We start from the raw sequence: 16426 nt of genomic DNA, 5'->3' as shown, positions 1-16426 counted from the left end.
TTTGGCACTTGAATTTGGTGGGGGAACTTTGTACAGGTCAGATAAACGCATCCTTTGCTCCTGAGGAATGCAAAAGCATTAGAGAGTTTTGAAGTGAAATAGCCTGACATAAGCATAGTGGATTTGGCATTTACTTCTTGGGTATCACTTTCATAGCATTATATACTGAAGTTTTGGCCTAATTTCTGCCAAAAGTGGGCATCCTGTGGGTAAAGTAACTGTTGTCATGTGGGTTTTTTTTTTTTCTTTTGAACTGAGGATATTAAGAAAATAACTTTTTCCCTCTCCCCCAACTCCCCATTAGCTTCTATGAACAAATCTTCAAATTAACTGTAATCAATGCTCATTTTAGCTGAAATTCAGCACTGCCTCGTTAATGCTGGCGATGTGGGATGTGGAGTGTTTGAATGCTTTGAAAACAATTCCTGTGAGATCCGAGGCTTACATGAGATCTGCATGACATTCCTTCACAACGCTGGAAAATTTGATGCCCAGGTAACACAGTGAAAAGTCCTGCCTGTTTGCTTGCTTCCAGTATACACGTGGCATGTAGTTTAGATCTTTAACACATCTTTGGGAAAAAAGTTACCATTACAGAGTAAATAGACTTTTGCATAATTCAGACTTCACTAAGAATTCTTTTGTTGAAGGCCCAGAATCAAGACCCTGGAACAGTAGCAGAGCCGTGATACTCCAGGTACAGCTCCCCACGATCACTTCCACTCCTGTTCCCAGGAAAACTAAACCAGCAGTCTAATGTAGCTGAACATGGTTTTCAGAAACACCAAGCAACTTCACCTTCTACACCATGTTTGTTCCAAGCTGTTTCTGAAATGCACTTTGGGCTCCCAGTTCATTTAGACATACTGAAGTATTCCCCACTGTGCAGTTATTACAGTTGGTTTTCACAACTTGCACGCAGCCAGTACAGGCAACCTCCTAAAGCTGCTGTATTCAAATAAGTCTTTGGTTCAGATGGCGTTAAAATGCATTACTTAGGTGGTATTGTCTTCCTCATTTTCTCCCCAGACTATTTACGCATCATTGAGATATCCTGTTATTATGTCTTGTAAACCTCCTCTCCCATTTCAGAGTGGAAAGAAGAGGACACTATGACAGGCCAGCAGCATTTGGCTTGCCCATGTGGTTTACAGTATAACTTGACTAAAAGCACCAGATACATGGCATTGTTGAAAGTACAGTATAAAGTAGAGTTGCCTTCAGGATGCAGCCTGTTCTAGGAGGTATGGTGGGACCATCCTGTAGGAAACACTTTGGAAGTGCTGGAGTTTTAGGCTCAAATTATGGATGTACGAAGGGTCTTGCTAGCCATTAAAATCGGAATTGTTTCTTCTGTGGATATCTGAAAACCTTCAACTTAATTTCCAGATGTCTCCCAGAAAAAGGTAATTTATTTTTGCACAATATTCTGTCAGTGAATACAGACAACCAAAGAAATAAGCTCAGTTGGGATGTGCCTACGAAGGTTGAGCGTAGCCATTGATGCCTATTCCTCTGTATCCCCAGATATTGCTGATCAAATACAGCCTGTTTCATATCCAAGCTATCTCCATTGCAGTGCAGAAGTATTAAACCCCTGGAGCTCTATTTAATGTAGAGATGACTTTAACCTCTGCTATGACACGTCTTTTCACGACTCATCTCTGTACTATCTACAGTTATTTCAGGCTGCATTAAATGACAAGATTAATGTTGGCCGTTTTCCATTCTCTGCTTTCTGCTTTCCTTCCCTGTCTCTGTAACCTGAGAATTGATGTCAGGTTTGGTTTATATAAGAATTGTCTTTTTTATCCTTATTTGACTACTGTGCCATGTGTGTTTGTTACTGAAGGAAGAGCAAGTTAGTGCCTTTGGTATGGGGAATAGAAAGGGATGATGACTGAAGCAGTTCTTTGATCAGCAAGAAACATTTCAGGCTTGAAACAACTTGGAGACAACATCTACTTGCTGGTCTGGGTGAATCTTAGTTAAATGTCAGTGGAGCTGTGCCAGTGTACTCTCTGGATAAAGGATAAGAAGAATTTGGTCTTTGTGAAGCATCTGTGTAAAATAATCTGAAGGTAATGAAGAGATGGGGGAAGAGCAGGAGGCTTCCACACACCTATTGCTCAGCAAAGTAAAGGGATTCTGAGCAGAGCTGTCAGACTGCAACACATGCAGTGTGGATGGCAGCTGTAGTATCAGATAGCAAAGAGAAAAAGGGATGGTTCTGACGTCCACTAAGCAATTGGACAAAGGAATCACAAACAATGGTTAAAGAGATGCTGCTAAAGCAGCTTTCGTGCAACCTTTCTAGTTTCTTGATCTGATTTTTTTAATCTCACTTAAAATTTCTTGCAGCAAACAGACATCAAGACACTATAGGATTATTACTGTTATTAGCATTGGTTTGCATCCCTCTCTGAGGAAGTGATAGTACAGAAAATACTGGCAGCTAAGGAATGGGGCAGGTGCATATAGATGGTGCATACATGTCTATGAGTTTGCAAAGTTACTCTAAAATTAAAAAAACTAATTTGATGTTACCGAATGGGTATCTGCTTATGGTCCTTAGGACCTCAGCCATGGCAGGATGCCCTCATCTTTATGTGAAGCTGCTGCGCTGCCAGCCCAGAAGTGAATGAAGCCAGTAACTCAAGCATTTAATTACTTCAAGGCGCTTAATTTTGCCCTTTCCCTTGTTGGGCATTCAGCTGTTGGGGCAGAAGAAACCTCAAAATACCAGTGAGGAAGCCCTGTGTGTTCAGCTCCACTGGGATAGCAAAGCTGGGTAATTTGGCATACTCTTTAAGGGCAGAGAAGCAAAGAGGAGAAGGGGGAAAGCCATTAAGTTATACCTTTAGCAGTCTAATAACCCTTGACTTTGTCCTACAGAGGAGCAGCTAGCTGGGCATAAATCACCTGCTGTGCTTAATGGACAAAAATACAGACCTACTCCATTTCTTTTCTTCTCAGGGAAAATCCTTCATTAAAGACGCTCTGAAGTGTAAGGCTCATGCCTTGAGGCATAAATTCAGCTGCATCAGCCGTAAGTGCCCTGCCATTAAAGAGATGGTGTTCCAGTTACAGCGGGAGTGCTACCTGAAGCATGACCTCTGCTCTGCTGCGAAGGAGAACATCCAGGTCATTGTGGAGATGATTCACTTCAAAGACCTGCTGCAGCATGAGTAAGTGCCTCTGTGTTAGTGCAGTCGGGGCGTGGGAGCTCCTTCCAGGAGCAGGATGGTGCCAGTGGGCTGTGCATCTGCCCAAGAGCAGTTCTGCCTCCTTCTGGCCTTAAGCACATCTTGTTTTCTCATGTACCAGACCCAGGTAGTGCTTTCTTCACAGGGGCTGTTGAAGACAAGTTTGTTTACAAAGGCCTAGATGTGGCTGTGGAAAGAGATGAAATGGGTTGGATCTGGTTCCCTTTGGACCTTTGGCAGATGGTGTTGGCCTGTGCTGTTTCCAGAGGCATCTCACAATGTCTCTCTGTTTCCCAACTCGAAAGTCACCATTCCTGACCCCAGTATCTTGTTGAAGGTGACAGCTAGAGGAGAAGGGGGAAGAAGGCCTATGTAAAGTTGTCAGGAAGTTGGTAATTTCTTCTTTAAATATATACTTTCAAATGCCTTGTAGTTAGTTGTCCCTGAAAGATCTGCAGTCCCACAGGTAATCTCCCATTCATCTTACTCTTTATTAATCTCAGATGCTTTTTAATAAAACATGGAGCTGTACAAATCAAGGCACAAGTCAAATTTTGAGAAGTTCATCCCTCTGACTGGGAACACAGTTGCCCTCTGAGGAATGGCAAGCATGAATCCTATTTGGAATTGATCAAAGCTGCTACATGACAGGAACAAACTAGGCACAAGCTGTTGTAACAACTCTTTGTGCTCAAATGCAAAAATCAGAGCCTGTTTTTCTTGCAGGTGGAACATCTCACTCCCAAACAAGAAGGCTGAGCCACAGCCTGGCAACAGGCTTAACCGTAGACCATCTTCCTGCCACGCTTCTATGCCTTTGTATCCCTTGCAGATATTCACACAGAAACTCCACATCCCAGTGATGATGACAGATATATATTTTTTTTGTAGAATCATTTCTTTTGGACTTTTAGCCTTGCATATGCACTGGTATGCAAAGGAGCTGTGCTCTGATTCCCTTACTTTCAGTTGGAAACCACCCCCCTAATACTTAAGCTGCAGTTGCAGAGTGACACGTCAGTGCCAGTTTACTCTTAAATCCAGAATTGTTTGCTGTGGTTTGTACAAGCTGAACATGGTGGCCTGAAAGCAAGGCCCTTTCCGTGGACTTCCTTAAGGCTGGGATCAAAGGTGTGGCTGGTAGCAGAGCATGGCCTTGCCAGGGCTGCTGCTGTGCCCAGGGTGAAGGGCAGTGTCCCACTGCCTGGAGGAGAGGGGAGTCAGGGCTCCATCCTGCACAGCAGCACCTCTCTGTGGGCACTGCTCAGGCTGTGTTAGTAGGCTCTAAATTGGGTACTTGGCACCAATTAACACTCCTCCATCATTTGGGGATGGGAAGAACTGTGCGAGCCAAAAGCCTGTCCAGAGAGGAGTAAGTTAGCCTTATTTTATGAACAAGCTAAAGCAAGAATGCTCAAAGGCAGCTGCTCATTTCCAAGGAGCTTAACTGGGGGGTTCTTGGTTTGAGATGACACAGGTCATTGAGCTGAACACCTATAATTTGCACAATTTCATTTAGAGCTTTCTACACTTCAGCATCTCACGAAGTTGGAGCTTAGGTTTCCAGTGTGGGACTCCCCGAATAGAAGCCAGCCAGCCTCCTCCTCTCCCCTAAATTTAGAGGCCATCTATGAAGCTCTTGAACTAAGGATCTTGTTCAAGATCAATAGGCAAGTGTGGCAGAGCTGGAAATAAAACGACATCTGCTGACTTGCAGCCTTGTGCTCGGTTCAGGTACTATGGCCAGGCCAGCTGAAATGCAGAAAGTAAAACAGTGAAGGAGAAATGGGCTAGTATTAATCCGCAGGGCTCTGGCAGACTCTGAATACCTGAAATACTTGGCAGCTGAGCCACTCTTTAGTCATACCATCAACCTTTTTCTTACAAAGATTTTTGTTAAGGTTATACCCAATTTCAACAACTGATTTTTCTTCTTTTTATATTATTCGTCTGCTGGATCATTTTGTATGTGATGTGCTTGGTTTTTTCTCATCCTGTATTTTGTTTAAAACAAAAACTAAGAGCAGAGGAACAAGTGGCAGCTCTCGGACTTGTTCTCTGACTATTCTATTCTGTTTTCTCCCAGTGAGAGTTGAGGAACATGATCAGGGTGGTGAGGTCTCCTGAGTCAGCTGCGGTGGGGTGGGGGTCAGGCTGATTTGCTATGGTGGAAGTGGTGACAGGCTCTGGCAGATCAGTCGCTGCTGCATTCCAAGTAACTTTTTTTAAACAGGCAGAAACAATCCAAACATGGGAAATATTTTGAGATAGGGGAATAGGTGGCTTTCCAAGATTAGTCATTCAAAATGAGTTTAAGCAGTTAGGCAAAGTAAAGTTAGGGTACTGTCAGACACTGATAGTAATTTGCTGATTTCCCTTGTTTTTTCCCTGATTTCGTTTATGGGCAGAGATTTAGACTTGTCCACAGCCACTAGTGCTGACAGGTGTGTCCGGAAGGTGCATCCCCCCACACCCCACCACTACTGACCCCAGGCAGTTCTCCACTTGCACTGTAGATAGTTCCCACTGTGAAGACTTCTAAGCATGTCCTTCTGGACCTGCTAGCAGCTGAGTGGTTGTGTCAATAGACAACATCAGTATTGACCCACAAAACTTGTGACCACAACTATTTTAAAATTGCTGCACTCGGTGACCCGTGGCTGAGGAGGCTGAAGTGCCTGTCCTCGGGCTGCCTTGTGCTGGGGCGGGGGGGGGGGCACAGAGGAACGGGTGGGAAACAGAAATGGTATTTGGCTGTGGCTTGTTTGGAGTCCTTGTTTGGCTGGGAAAAGGCTGAAAGCTGTACTCAACCCTGTAAGGAAAGAAAGAAAAAAAAATGGTGTGGGAAGAAACATTGCCACCAAAGTGGAGTTCCATGTGTCTGAGCTCTGTGCAGTTGGATCCTGAGTTCAGCTAGGATCTGGTTTGTGGTGGAGATCCACACCTGGTGCTTCGGGGAGAGCTAAAGGTAATGAGAAAAGCCAGAGAACCTCTAGCTGAGTATCTGTTGCTCTTTGCAGAGGTGAGGAAATGCCTCACTCTTGCAGCCTATCATCTGGAGATAGCAAGCTGTTTGATGAAGTTCATGTGTCTGGACATGAGGAGGTTTCCTTTGTCATGTATCCTGACTAACAAAGATGAAATCGAGTGTGGAAAGAGGTGGAGGCACAAGGTGTGAGATAGTAGTTCTTTAATTTGACAGTCCCATCTGGCAAGCGTGTAGACCTCCTATCTTCTTCTGGTGGACAACACAGTTCTCCCAGAGCACCTCGTGTGGGATCAAGCAAGGCAAATCCAGCTTCACTTGAGTGAAGCTTTGTTTCACAGCATGCCATCCTGCACATTTCCTACAGCAATCTGGTTGAACAGAATATAATGCATTGCATAATAAACATATGCTGCAGAACTGCTCTACAAGGGGGCCGAGTGGGTAGCAGGGGCTAATGGCTACTGAACTGTGCTGTGCACAAGGGAGGGGAAGGCAGAGAGGCTGTTGCACTTGTGTACCGATAGAAAACCCATATATCTATTTTTTGACTCTCCTCTCACTGTTTCCTTTACCTCTAGGCCATACGTTGACCTAGTGAACATCCTGCTCACCTGTGGCGAGGAGGTGAAAAAGGCAATAACAAGAAGCGTCCAGGCCCAGTGCGAACAGAACTGGGGAAGTCTCTGCTCCATCCTGAGCTTCTGCACCTCAGCTGGGCATGGTGATGCCATCTTGGGTCCTGAGAAGAAGCCAGGCGAAGGCAGCAAAGCTGCTGCTGGCCGTGGGGACATGCTGGTCCACTCTGACTCCGACCACAGGGAGAGTGCACGAGCATCTAAGGGAGAGAGAGGTACTAAAGGCCACCTGAACGCCCATGCTCGGGTGAAAGCTGGGGGCCACGGTCCCAAAGGGGCACATGGGCTCATGGACCGGGCAGATGAACTGCCCGACCACTCTGACATCCGGAGGTGAAAAAAGGCACCAGCCCCCTCTTTCCCCCATCCTCCCCCTCCACTGGAAAGCTCCTCCGTTGAGTCCCATCTTCCCCTCTATGGACATTCCAAAGCATTTCCCATTCAGAGGTCAAGCACAGGGCATTGCAAGACATATGTGGACCTCAGCAACAGTGTGTGTAGTAGCAAAGGGAGAGCAGTGGCAATGAGTTACTGATTGAGCAAACTTGACACTTGAGCAGCCACCAAGTGTGGCAAAATGTCTCCAACTAAATTCTTTTCCCCTTTTTTATGAAATGGACATCAGCTGAAATTTAGTATCTTGTTTGGGGTTTGTTGCGTTGTTTTGGGGGTTGGTTTGGTTTTTTTCATGTTCCCCTTGGCTGGGGGGAAGGCTCCAAGAGGGCTCTGCCAGATTGCATGCGGCTGCTTGTGGCTTAGCACCTCTGAAGGTTCAGGGCACAGCCTTACAGCAGATGGCTGAATTCCAGGGGGATTTGGTTTCTGCCTGTGGCTGAGAATGCAAGAGCTCAAGGCTCTCTGTGTGACACTCTAATGAAACAGCTACCCCGTCTCTTGCACAGGAACCCTGCGGTCTGGAGCTCCACTGCTTTCCCTTAACTAACTTCTGAGCCATTGTTCTCATCTGGGTGATGCTGCCTAGTTTGTGCCCCCTGTTTGTTTTTTAACCACTGCATAACTTGACCCTTGCTAACCCAGTCACTTCAGCATAGTAAAGGCGAGTAGCCAGCTTCCAGGCAGGGCAATGTGACTGTTACGACTTGCACAGGATGGAGGACCCCAAGAATATGCTCATGGACCTCTAAAAAGCCCCTTGCATTTTCTCTGCTTACACCTGCCCGCTCAGTGATACAGGTTCTCCGTCCCTATGGACAATCCAAGGTTTAAGGACGGGCATAGGCTCAGGCAAGTGAAGGACCCCATATACTTAAGTTTTTCTGTAGGGCTGTGTTGAAGGCCCATCAGAAATCTGTCTCTCCTTAGCAGTACCATGGTGCAATTTGCTGGGATGTGGAGCCCCACTCTAACCTGCCTATCAGCTGTGGTTTATCTTTATGCCAAAGATAAGGAGAGGGGGTTGACTTGGCTTTTTTAATTGTTGTGCGGATTATGACCACCAGTCTCTGCAGCATGAGTTTCTAAAGATGAAGAGTGTCAAGAGCTTATTGTCTTTAAGCAGTTTTAAGTGTGAGTGAGGTGTTCGGACACATCTCTCCTACCCCCTATGCAATTGTAATTCTCAGGTTGCAGATCTGCAATCCTATATCCCCAGATATTGTACTGGAAATGGAGGTTACAGCATCCACAGGGACAGAAGGGTGAGGTCCTTGGCTTCCTCCACAGAAAACGCAAGTGTTCTTAGAAAGTGGGAATCACACCTGGGATATGAGCCTTCTCCTTTAGAAAGTTTGGAAGGAAAGCTGTGGGGGCAGGAAGGCAGTTAAGCAGAGACAGAACGTACCCAGTGAACTAACGTACGTCTTGTCGCATGGTGGGAAGGAACTGTATAAACAGTAGAGGGTGTTGGAATTTGGCTACAATTTCCAACTCAGATTTTAGTTACTGCTAAGTGAACACAGCTCCTAATAGCTGTGTTCAGGGTTTAATGCACGTCTCCACCCGCAGAAGTTACAGGCGTTGCTTTTAATAGAAGCCACGTAGGAAGCAAGAGAGGACCGTTACGTTGAAAAGGTGTGTGTCTATGTGTTCACCAGGTTGTGTTTAAAGACTTGACCTTGATCCTGCCTGACATTGGCTAAGTTCTGTGACAAAATTTTCATTCAGCTTAATTGGGAAAAGGTAGGATCAGGTCACGTACTGTAGCAGCGAAGACCATGCTGACCTGAGGAGTGGAGCTTGTGGCAGTGAGAGTGCCACCTGCCCCACTGGGTTGTAGTACAGCTGTCCCATGAAGGGGGCACCCAAGCTGTCCCTCAGAGGAGCTTGCCAAGGCTGGTTCAGGCCTGCTTCTGATGGCCTGCTCCTCTGCTCCAAAAACTAAGTGGCTGCTGGTAGTACCATAAGAAGGTTTCTAGCGTGCCTCCATGGGTTTCCTGTGAGCGTCCTCTCCCCCTTGGTGGCACATGGCCACCATGAAGAACAAGCTCAAACCAAAAAGACAATCCAACCATTTTAGAAAAAAAGCAAAAAAAAAAAGCAAAAAAAAAAAAGGCAAAACAGAAACAACAACTTGCTACCAACGTAATATTCTTGCGTTGAACTAAAGTAAGATCACTGTCTCATTAGAGGTCTGATTCATCAATGGAAACCAAACATAGAGACCTACATCCTTGAATGTCTCAGTCAACATATCACCTCAGCATGCATACAGTTTTATTTGTATTCACTTGTTCTGTGGGGGAAATAGTACATTCCCCTTGTTTAGCCAACAAAAATTGGGGAGGGAGGGTGGGCAAGCTGTGGGTGCGATTTTTGTATAAGGCATAATTTTTTTTTTCCTCTGTGTGTGAAGATTTTATGTGTTCATCTACTGATTCCACATATGCTATTATTGTAAATATTTATCATTTCTATTTATTATAGTGTCTCCATTTAAAAAAGAACACTGCTGGCTATGATAATTTAAACGTTTGTCATGACCTGTGTTGTATATATTCATGCCACTAGTATGTTTTTTTATGTTTAAAGCTGCGTAAATATAGTTTTATACAGTTCCATAATGTTATTGACAGCATAAATCATTTATTTATTGTTAAACCTTCTTTCATATCTAACAAATAGGGTGCATTTTACCTGAAATTATTTTTTTGTGCCATCTACATAGCCTTAATTCTTTATAAAAAAGAAAAAAAAAGTCCATTTAGATACTGTATGATGCTTTAATTAACATTCCTTATGAACTTGTTGTTCATGAAGGAGGTTTAGCTTAAAAGCCAAGGTTTGAATGTTTCCTTTATGCTTTGCGTCTGGAATGAGCCTTGTTCTGGAATGAAAATACTGGGAGAAGCAAAATGCCTACCAGAAAAAGATAGCAGTAAACCCTGGAAAATGCTGTCCTAACTTAAAAGTGCTGAACTAAAAGGAAAAAAAAAAAAAAAAAAAAAAACACAAAACCAAACAACTGTCCTTAATTCCAAATCTCTGGGAGAAAAACATACTAGTTTTATCTCGTGTAGAATTTGCAGCCAAATAAGCTTGTTAAAAAAAAAATGCATATGGCTTTAGACAAAGCTCTGTACCTTTCACACTGTTATTTTCCTTAAACACTAATAAATGTTTTGAATAAGTCTGTGGCTGGGTTTTGTTTAGCTGGAATTTCAGCTGCTGTGACAAGGGGGAGGAAAAGCCCTCTGAAGCTGGGCCAGCGGGTTCGGCCGAGGGGACAGAGGCTGTGTGTGTGCTCATGGCCCCGGAGCCCGGCCCCTGGGCCAGCCGGGCCGTGGCAGAGGTGCCTGGCTGGAGCAGGACGTGGGGACAGAGCCAGCCCTTCCTCTCAGTACTCCAGGGGAGCTGCTGCAGGGGCAGAGACCTCCTCATGGGGAAAGGAGACCTGGCTGCTAAGTAGGACCCAGCAGCTTGGTTTGAGGGCAGAAAGGGAGATGTGGAGCAAACTAGATGGTGACAAATGTGAGGAGCAGAAGCTCATGCCCTTCCTGGGCTCAGACAAAACGCCTCCTGTTCTGGGAGGTTTTCTCTTAGCAGGAGCCATGGATTGGGTTCCGTGCAGAACGTCAGAGCCACCTCATCTGCTTTAAATTCGTTTGTATTCAGGTTAGGAAGCGAGTAAGGGGATGTGGCTGCTCGTGGGTTTGTTCTCACTGCCCTGATGGTCTTGGACTACACAATCCTCTGGCTGGCAGCAGCACCCGTATGTGCTCAGTTAAGTGTATCCCATAAGAGCCAGGAAGGGGATCTTGGCTGGCCACAGGACCTGCCCGCAGGCAAAGTGTCAGCAGCTCTCAGCATGGGGCTAAAGCCCTAAGCTTTGGATTTCAGCCAGACCCATTAACAAATAGGACAGCAATGCTTTCTAAAAGCTGTAATAGCTGATAAGATTTGTCCAGCCTGTATAAAAGATCCAGTCAGTTCATGTAATAGCAAGAGTTATCCTTTCAAGATTTTACCTTAAAAATCGAGAACATCCATTTGGCTCTCCACTGCCAGCAATTAATAAATAATCTTATCAATAAGTAGTGTACAGTGGCTCTGTACAAGGGCAAAACCAGCATGTACAATAGCTGTAATTCTCTTTCAGATTATTCCATCACCATTCCAGCAATGGTCAGATACCAAAATCTTAAATGCTTACTGGAGCTTCTGCAAAGGAGAAAAGCAAAATCCTCAGATTTACAAAAAGCAAGCTGCAGAAACAGCACTTTGTGTTGTCTCCAAATTCATTTTCATACACTGTCGGGGTGTAGGCAGCAAAGGGATGGGGAATTATGAGAAAGCACCTCAGAACATAAAGCACAGATTTTTTTTAAGGCTGCTTGCATGAAAAAGCACATTTTTAACACTCCTTCTGTGGGGTTTAAAAATAACTAATCCAGTTGAAGCCTTTGAATGATACGGGTTTCACAAGCCGAAATGTGATTTGCAGCAATCTAGGACCTGTAGCATTTCTTTGCCTTTGGGTGCAACAGCTCTTTATAATCCTGCCATGGACTGTCATCAAACACCAACGGGAAGACACATCTTGCTAGCAGAAATGTGACAGAGTTTGGTGGGATGTGATCTCAGACCAGCCTGCAGTCAAGCTACAGCCAAGGAATGGCTTGTGCTGGTGTTGGACCACTCATTGGCATTAAACATCCCACTGTGGTTTTTTGCAGGAGCTGGTCTGCACCATGCCTGCACTGCAGCTGAGGTAACTGCATTCTGCCCTTTACCATCCTCCTTCCAATATCTACTAGAAAAGTTATTTTTCATCTCTTGATGCGTAAAGTGGTGAGACTGCATTCTGCTCCAAAAAGTGGCTAGGTGTTAAGTGATGGAGAAGTGACCCTTACCTTCCCCCAGGGCATCACGTCGCACAAAATAGCACAGTAAGTAATGGGCCCGTTGTTAAAAAGTACAGAAGCACAGAGAGAAAAAGAAGACCTAAAACAGACTGCAGAGCAGGGATTCTGCATTGCACAACTCTGAGAAGTGTATGACTTCAAATCTGTTTAATACCAGCGTACAAGTCTGCTTCAAGACTGGAGTGCTCTTAGTCCAGTTTGGTCTGAGTCACTTTACAAGTGAGGCAAGGAGAATCAAATCAAGCGAGCCAAACGGCAAACACACGTTCGTACACAGGTCTCATCCAATGAACAAATCATGCAGGTGGTCCATTTGGATTCATTCTCCTACAGGCTCCCTGTCTAGCCTTCCAAAAGAACAAAATTAATTCCAGATACTGGCTTGCTGAGGCATACCAAAACATTTACAAATGTATATGGCAATTTACATATGTCAGCCCACGTAGTGAGCTGAGTCAAACCTACTGCCAGTGCTTCTGCGCTCGTCTTTACTGGTTCCTAGGTACTGCCCTTCACTCTCCTTGAGCCCACGCCTGGAGATGGCAGGAGAGCCAAGGCAACGCCAGAGCAGCTCTCTGCTGTGTCATGCCTGATGACACAACTGATCTTCCCAGGTGAAGGAATAGTTAAAGCTCGCTGGGAAAGTCTCTCAGCAGTGCATTCTGAAGCTATTTCCTGACACCTCACCAGAAACACAAATCCCACTCAGTTTTTGCTGCTAGTTATGTTCATGCTTCCATGCTCTCCTCGCAGACTCACAGGAAAGGCTTCTCTCACACCTGCTGAAGTCAGAAATTGCTGCGTGCTTCCCCAGTGACAAACAGGGCAGATCTTGAGCCTCGAGCAACGCCAGGCAGCCTGTGTCACTCAGAGCCATTGCAGTCACCTGCCTTGTGACCAACCAAAGTTGAATCATGGAGAGGGGATGCAAGAGGGTGCAGCTGGACCTCCCCAGAGGCAGGAACTCCACTGATGCTTCACAAGGTCCCTCCCAGGTCTGTTCCTGTGGTCCCCAGCACTAACAGGTCCTGGCACAGGGTTGGGGCTAAGCAAAACCATATAGTTAGTTAAGTTCTGACAATTCTTGTTTCTGTACATTTCCTTCAGGAAAAGACACCCCAGCCAGTGGAGCATTTAATTTTGAAATCAAAACCGCATGTCTTTCTTGATTAGGAATGTAAAATGGGGACTTGAGGGTTTAAAGACATGACAAATTATGGGAAGCTGCAGGGGCTGAGAATTCCTATCTCCAGGGATGCCGACTGTTATAGCCTTGACCTTTTCTGCAAATACCATCCTTCCTTATAAAAATGTGGCTTGGAATTTATTTAAAAATTCTTTTAAAATAAGAAGTTGTCTTTGGAGAGTCTGTTGTGACATTCTCCACGTAGATGGGGATGTTGCTTTTTCTAAGGGTATCTGCTGCTGGGAAGCAGTGCCCTAAGGGGCAGTGCCACTGCAGTGACCATGCTGGATATGCTGCTGTGCATCTCCGTGGCTCTGGTGACACCACAGAGATCAGCTCTGACACATGGTCCTGCAAGAGGAACCTCAATAGGGTTGAAATCAAGCCTGGGTCAGCTTACACAGTGCAAGAACAAAATGCCCCCATGGCATGGACAGCATCAGCTTCCCCAGTGTCACTTGAAACAGCAGCTTATGGAAGGGCTGAAACCAGGCTGCATTTAACACAGCACAGGATCAGCCCTTCTCTATCTAAGACATTACGGCACATAATCCCCTCTACAAACCCCGCTTCCATTTCTCAGATTTTCTGCAGTTTGTATCTGCTTTTCTCTACCCCACAGTCACACCGGGCTGCATTTGTCACCCATGAATAATCCCACTTACACTGCAGAATCTCTTCCTACCCTGGAGAAAAAATGCAGTGGGAGGTGTGGGGAAGCTCAGTGAAAGCTGACAGCCAGGAGAGACTGGGAAAGGCCTAGAGAACGCCTTATTTAGATGTCCTATTTTAAGATAAAATGAGGAGGAACTATGCACATTCAGCATTTTGTTATACTGACATGAAATCAAGCCACTACAAAATCAGTTTGCAGAGGGGTGCGGTGCACAGGCTTGAAGCCTTCTTGAAAATATTAGTATTATTTATAATTGCAGTAGCTCCTGGCTGTCAGCAAGTCCCATCCTTGGGGGTACTGATCCATACATCACAGGAGACAGTCCTGGCCAAAAAGAGTTGCCATCCCCGTGGGTAGAAGGCAACGTTGTCCTTTTTCTCTGCATGCAGAAAACGAAACAGTGTCTACCCGGGCACTCAGCTTTAACACACTGCACAAGATGCTTCTGAGCAGTAACCACAGGAATTACGTATTTTTTCTCCCAGATCTACCACCTACACTTGCTGGTCCAAAAGCTAACACTAACTGATGATGAGTCTGCAGAATCCCATTAAAAGCATTTTGGCCTGTACAGAAAGAGGCAGTTAAAGCAGACAGAATGCCTCAGAGGGGGCAGAGGATGCCCAGGGAAGCTGAAAATGGTCTGCAGCAAGAAAGGACTCCTGAGGGTCCAGGCAACCCACGGCAGCAGCCGCCTGACTCTGCAAATTCCTGGAAGAGGAGATGTATTTTGTGGCTATCTGCATTACACGACTAGTAAAAGCTGGCCACAGCCAACAATCCAGGACTGGGGAACAGGTCTTGGATAATAATTAAAGGGCCAGTCTTGGTTTCACCAAAGCCTCTGGTAAACATCTTGTTGTTAATAGTGGGACATTAGGATTAGGCTCCTGCTGGAGCTGGGAATCACTGAAGCTTTCCTGACTGCATAGACTTATCAGGAATAGTCTTAACAAAATCAAAAAATAGATGGGGCTGAAAATAATCTGTTCTCAAGCATCCTACATTCAGAAATGCCTGAATCTGAGACATGGGTGGTTTGGTTTTTTTTTTAGCACCCCCTAAGCATAGGCCATTTGCAAACTGTGAAAGGGCAGGCAATCCAGAGTGACTTTCAGCAGCATCCACAATTGTGCAACACTTTACATACGACAAAGACATGATGAATGCTGCTTTTAAAAACCTGAAATAAAATGTACTAGGTTTTATAGCATTATATACCGTATTGCTTGAGTTCTGACCATCCTACACATAATGGCCTCTCCCTTTCCTTCTGTTGGTCACATAGCACAGCTTTAGTACAGCCTGGAAAAGAAGACAGGCCCTCTCTTCAAAGGAGAAAAGACCATCTATACCCTCTCAATAAAGACAGTAGCAGGATGATACCATTTATTTGGGAAAATACAGTAATTATTCTAAGCAATAGCAAAGAAGTCAAGAACTTGAAATGGTGGAGTAAAAAAAGGAGCAGGAGGCAGTACTGAGGATATGTGTCGATGCCGTTTAAGCACATAGGCTCATTTAGGAGCTCGCTTGGAACAAGCTGTTCTTACAGTATTGCCAGACAGACCAGAAACAAGAAGAGCATTAAGGTCCAATTGACAAATAAGTTGGTCAAACCCTCTCTCATGAGACTGCCAGCCAAATTTGTAAACACTGAAGGTCAGACAAACATACGGATGTTGCAACTTATTGGATTCACATTCCTCTGGCACCTCACCTATGTTTTCTTCCGTCGGGACTAAGGGTTCAAGTGGATGGTGGGCAGCTGACAGAAGGATCGTGTTCTCTAGCAGCATAAGGCACAGGCAAGACAGAACAGGCAGGTACTGCAAGGGAAAGCCTAAGCTTCAGAGGAAAAAGAAACCCCAGGCCCCAGAGCAACACTCATCCTTATCTTTGAGAGATAAAACACGAGTATTTTCCAATCTTTGCAATTCTCTCAAGGCTGAGAAAATGAGTGAACTTAAAATCCTTCACGGGCCATAAAACCTGCCAAGCCATGATAAACCAGGTACTACCACCGAGGGATTGCTTTGGAGCAATATCGTCAGGAATGGCGGGAGTAACCTGAGAGGTGGCTGATCTGCAACAGGCAGGGCGTGCGCCGGGAGCCCGAGAGCAGCGCCGGCGCGAGGCGCAGCGTCGCTGGAAGGTGGGCTGCGGAACGGGCCCACGCCGCTGCCATTCAGCAGCCTCTCCCCAGCCCTCGTCCCGGGAGGCACGTTTGTTGTGGTGAGCACGCCGTGTCCTTAGGGCTGTAACCTGCAGAAGCCACACGCCCTCCCAGCTGCTGCGGGGCCCAAGGTTGTCCCCTGGCGTGGCCGCGCCGTGGTACACCCGTAGTAACGCTTACGCAAGCCCGGCTGTAATACGCTCGGCGACACACACCCCCACGGAGGCAGCTCACTCC

The 16426-nt window shown here is 45.7% G+C and overlaps 1 protein-coding gene across 1 annotated transcript; it reads left to right on the top strand.

Annotated features, from left to right (window-relative positions):
- The first annotated feature begins 339 nt into the window (after positions 1-339).
- Positions 340-7324, top strand: STC2 (stanniocalcin 2). Its single transcript, XM_008950132.1, has 3 exons — positions 340-495; positions 2977-3188; positions 6774-7324. Exons 1-3 carry the CDS (start codon positions 340-342, stop codon positions 7165-7167), a joined length of 762 nt encoding a protein of 253 aa, XP_008948380.1. The 3' UTR covers positions 7168-7324.
- Positions 7325-16426: the final 9102 nt, after the last annotated feature.

This window comes from Merops nubicus, unplaced genomic scaffold (assembly GCF_000691845.1).
Source record: "Merops nubicus isolate BGI_N331 unplaced genomic scaffold, ASM69184v1 scaffold43971, whole genome shotgun sequence".
In the NCBI taxonomy this organism is placed as follows: domain Eukaryota; kingdom Metazoa; phylum Chordata; class Aves; order Coraciiformes; family Meropidae; genus Merops; species Merops nubicus.
This window is presented reverse-complemented; position numbering and strand designations above follow the sequence as displayed.

Bases quoted from the DNA above. Each gene is read 5' to 3' on its own strand.
- STC2 (XM_008950132.1), top strand. From the start codon at position 340: ATGCTCATTTTAGCTGAAATTCAGCACTGCCTCGTTAATGCTGGCGAT. The intron at 496-2,976 runs GTAACACAGTGA...TTTTCTTCTCAG, and splicing joins CTGGAAAATTTGATGCCCAG to GGAAAATCCTTCATTAAAGA. The intron at 3,189-6,773 runs GTAAGTGCCTCT...CTTTACCTCTAG, and splicing joins AAAGACCTGCTGCAGCATGA to GCCATACGTTGACCTAGTGA.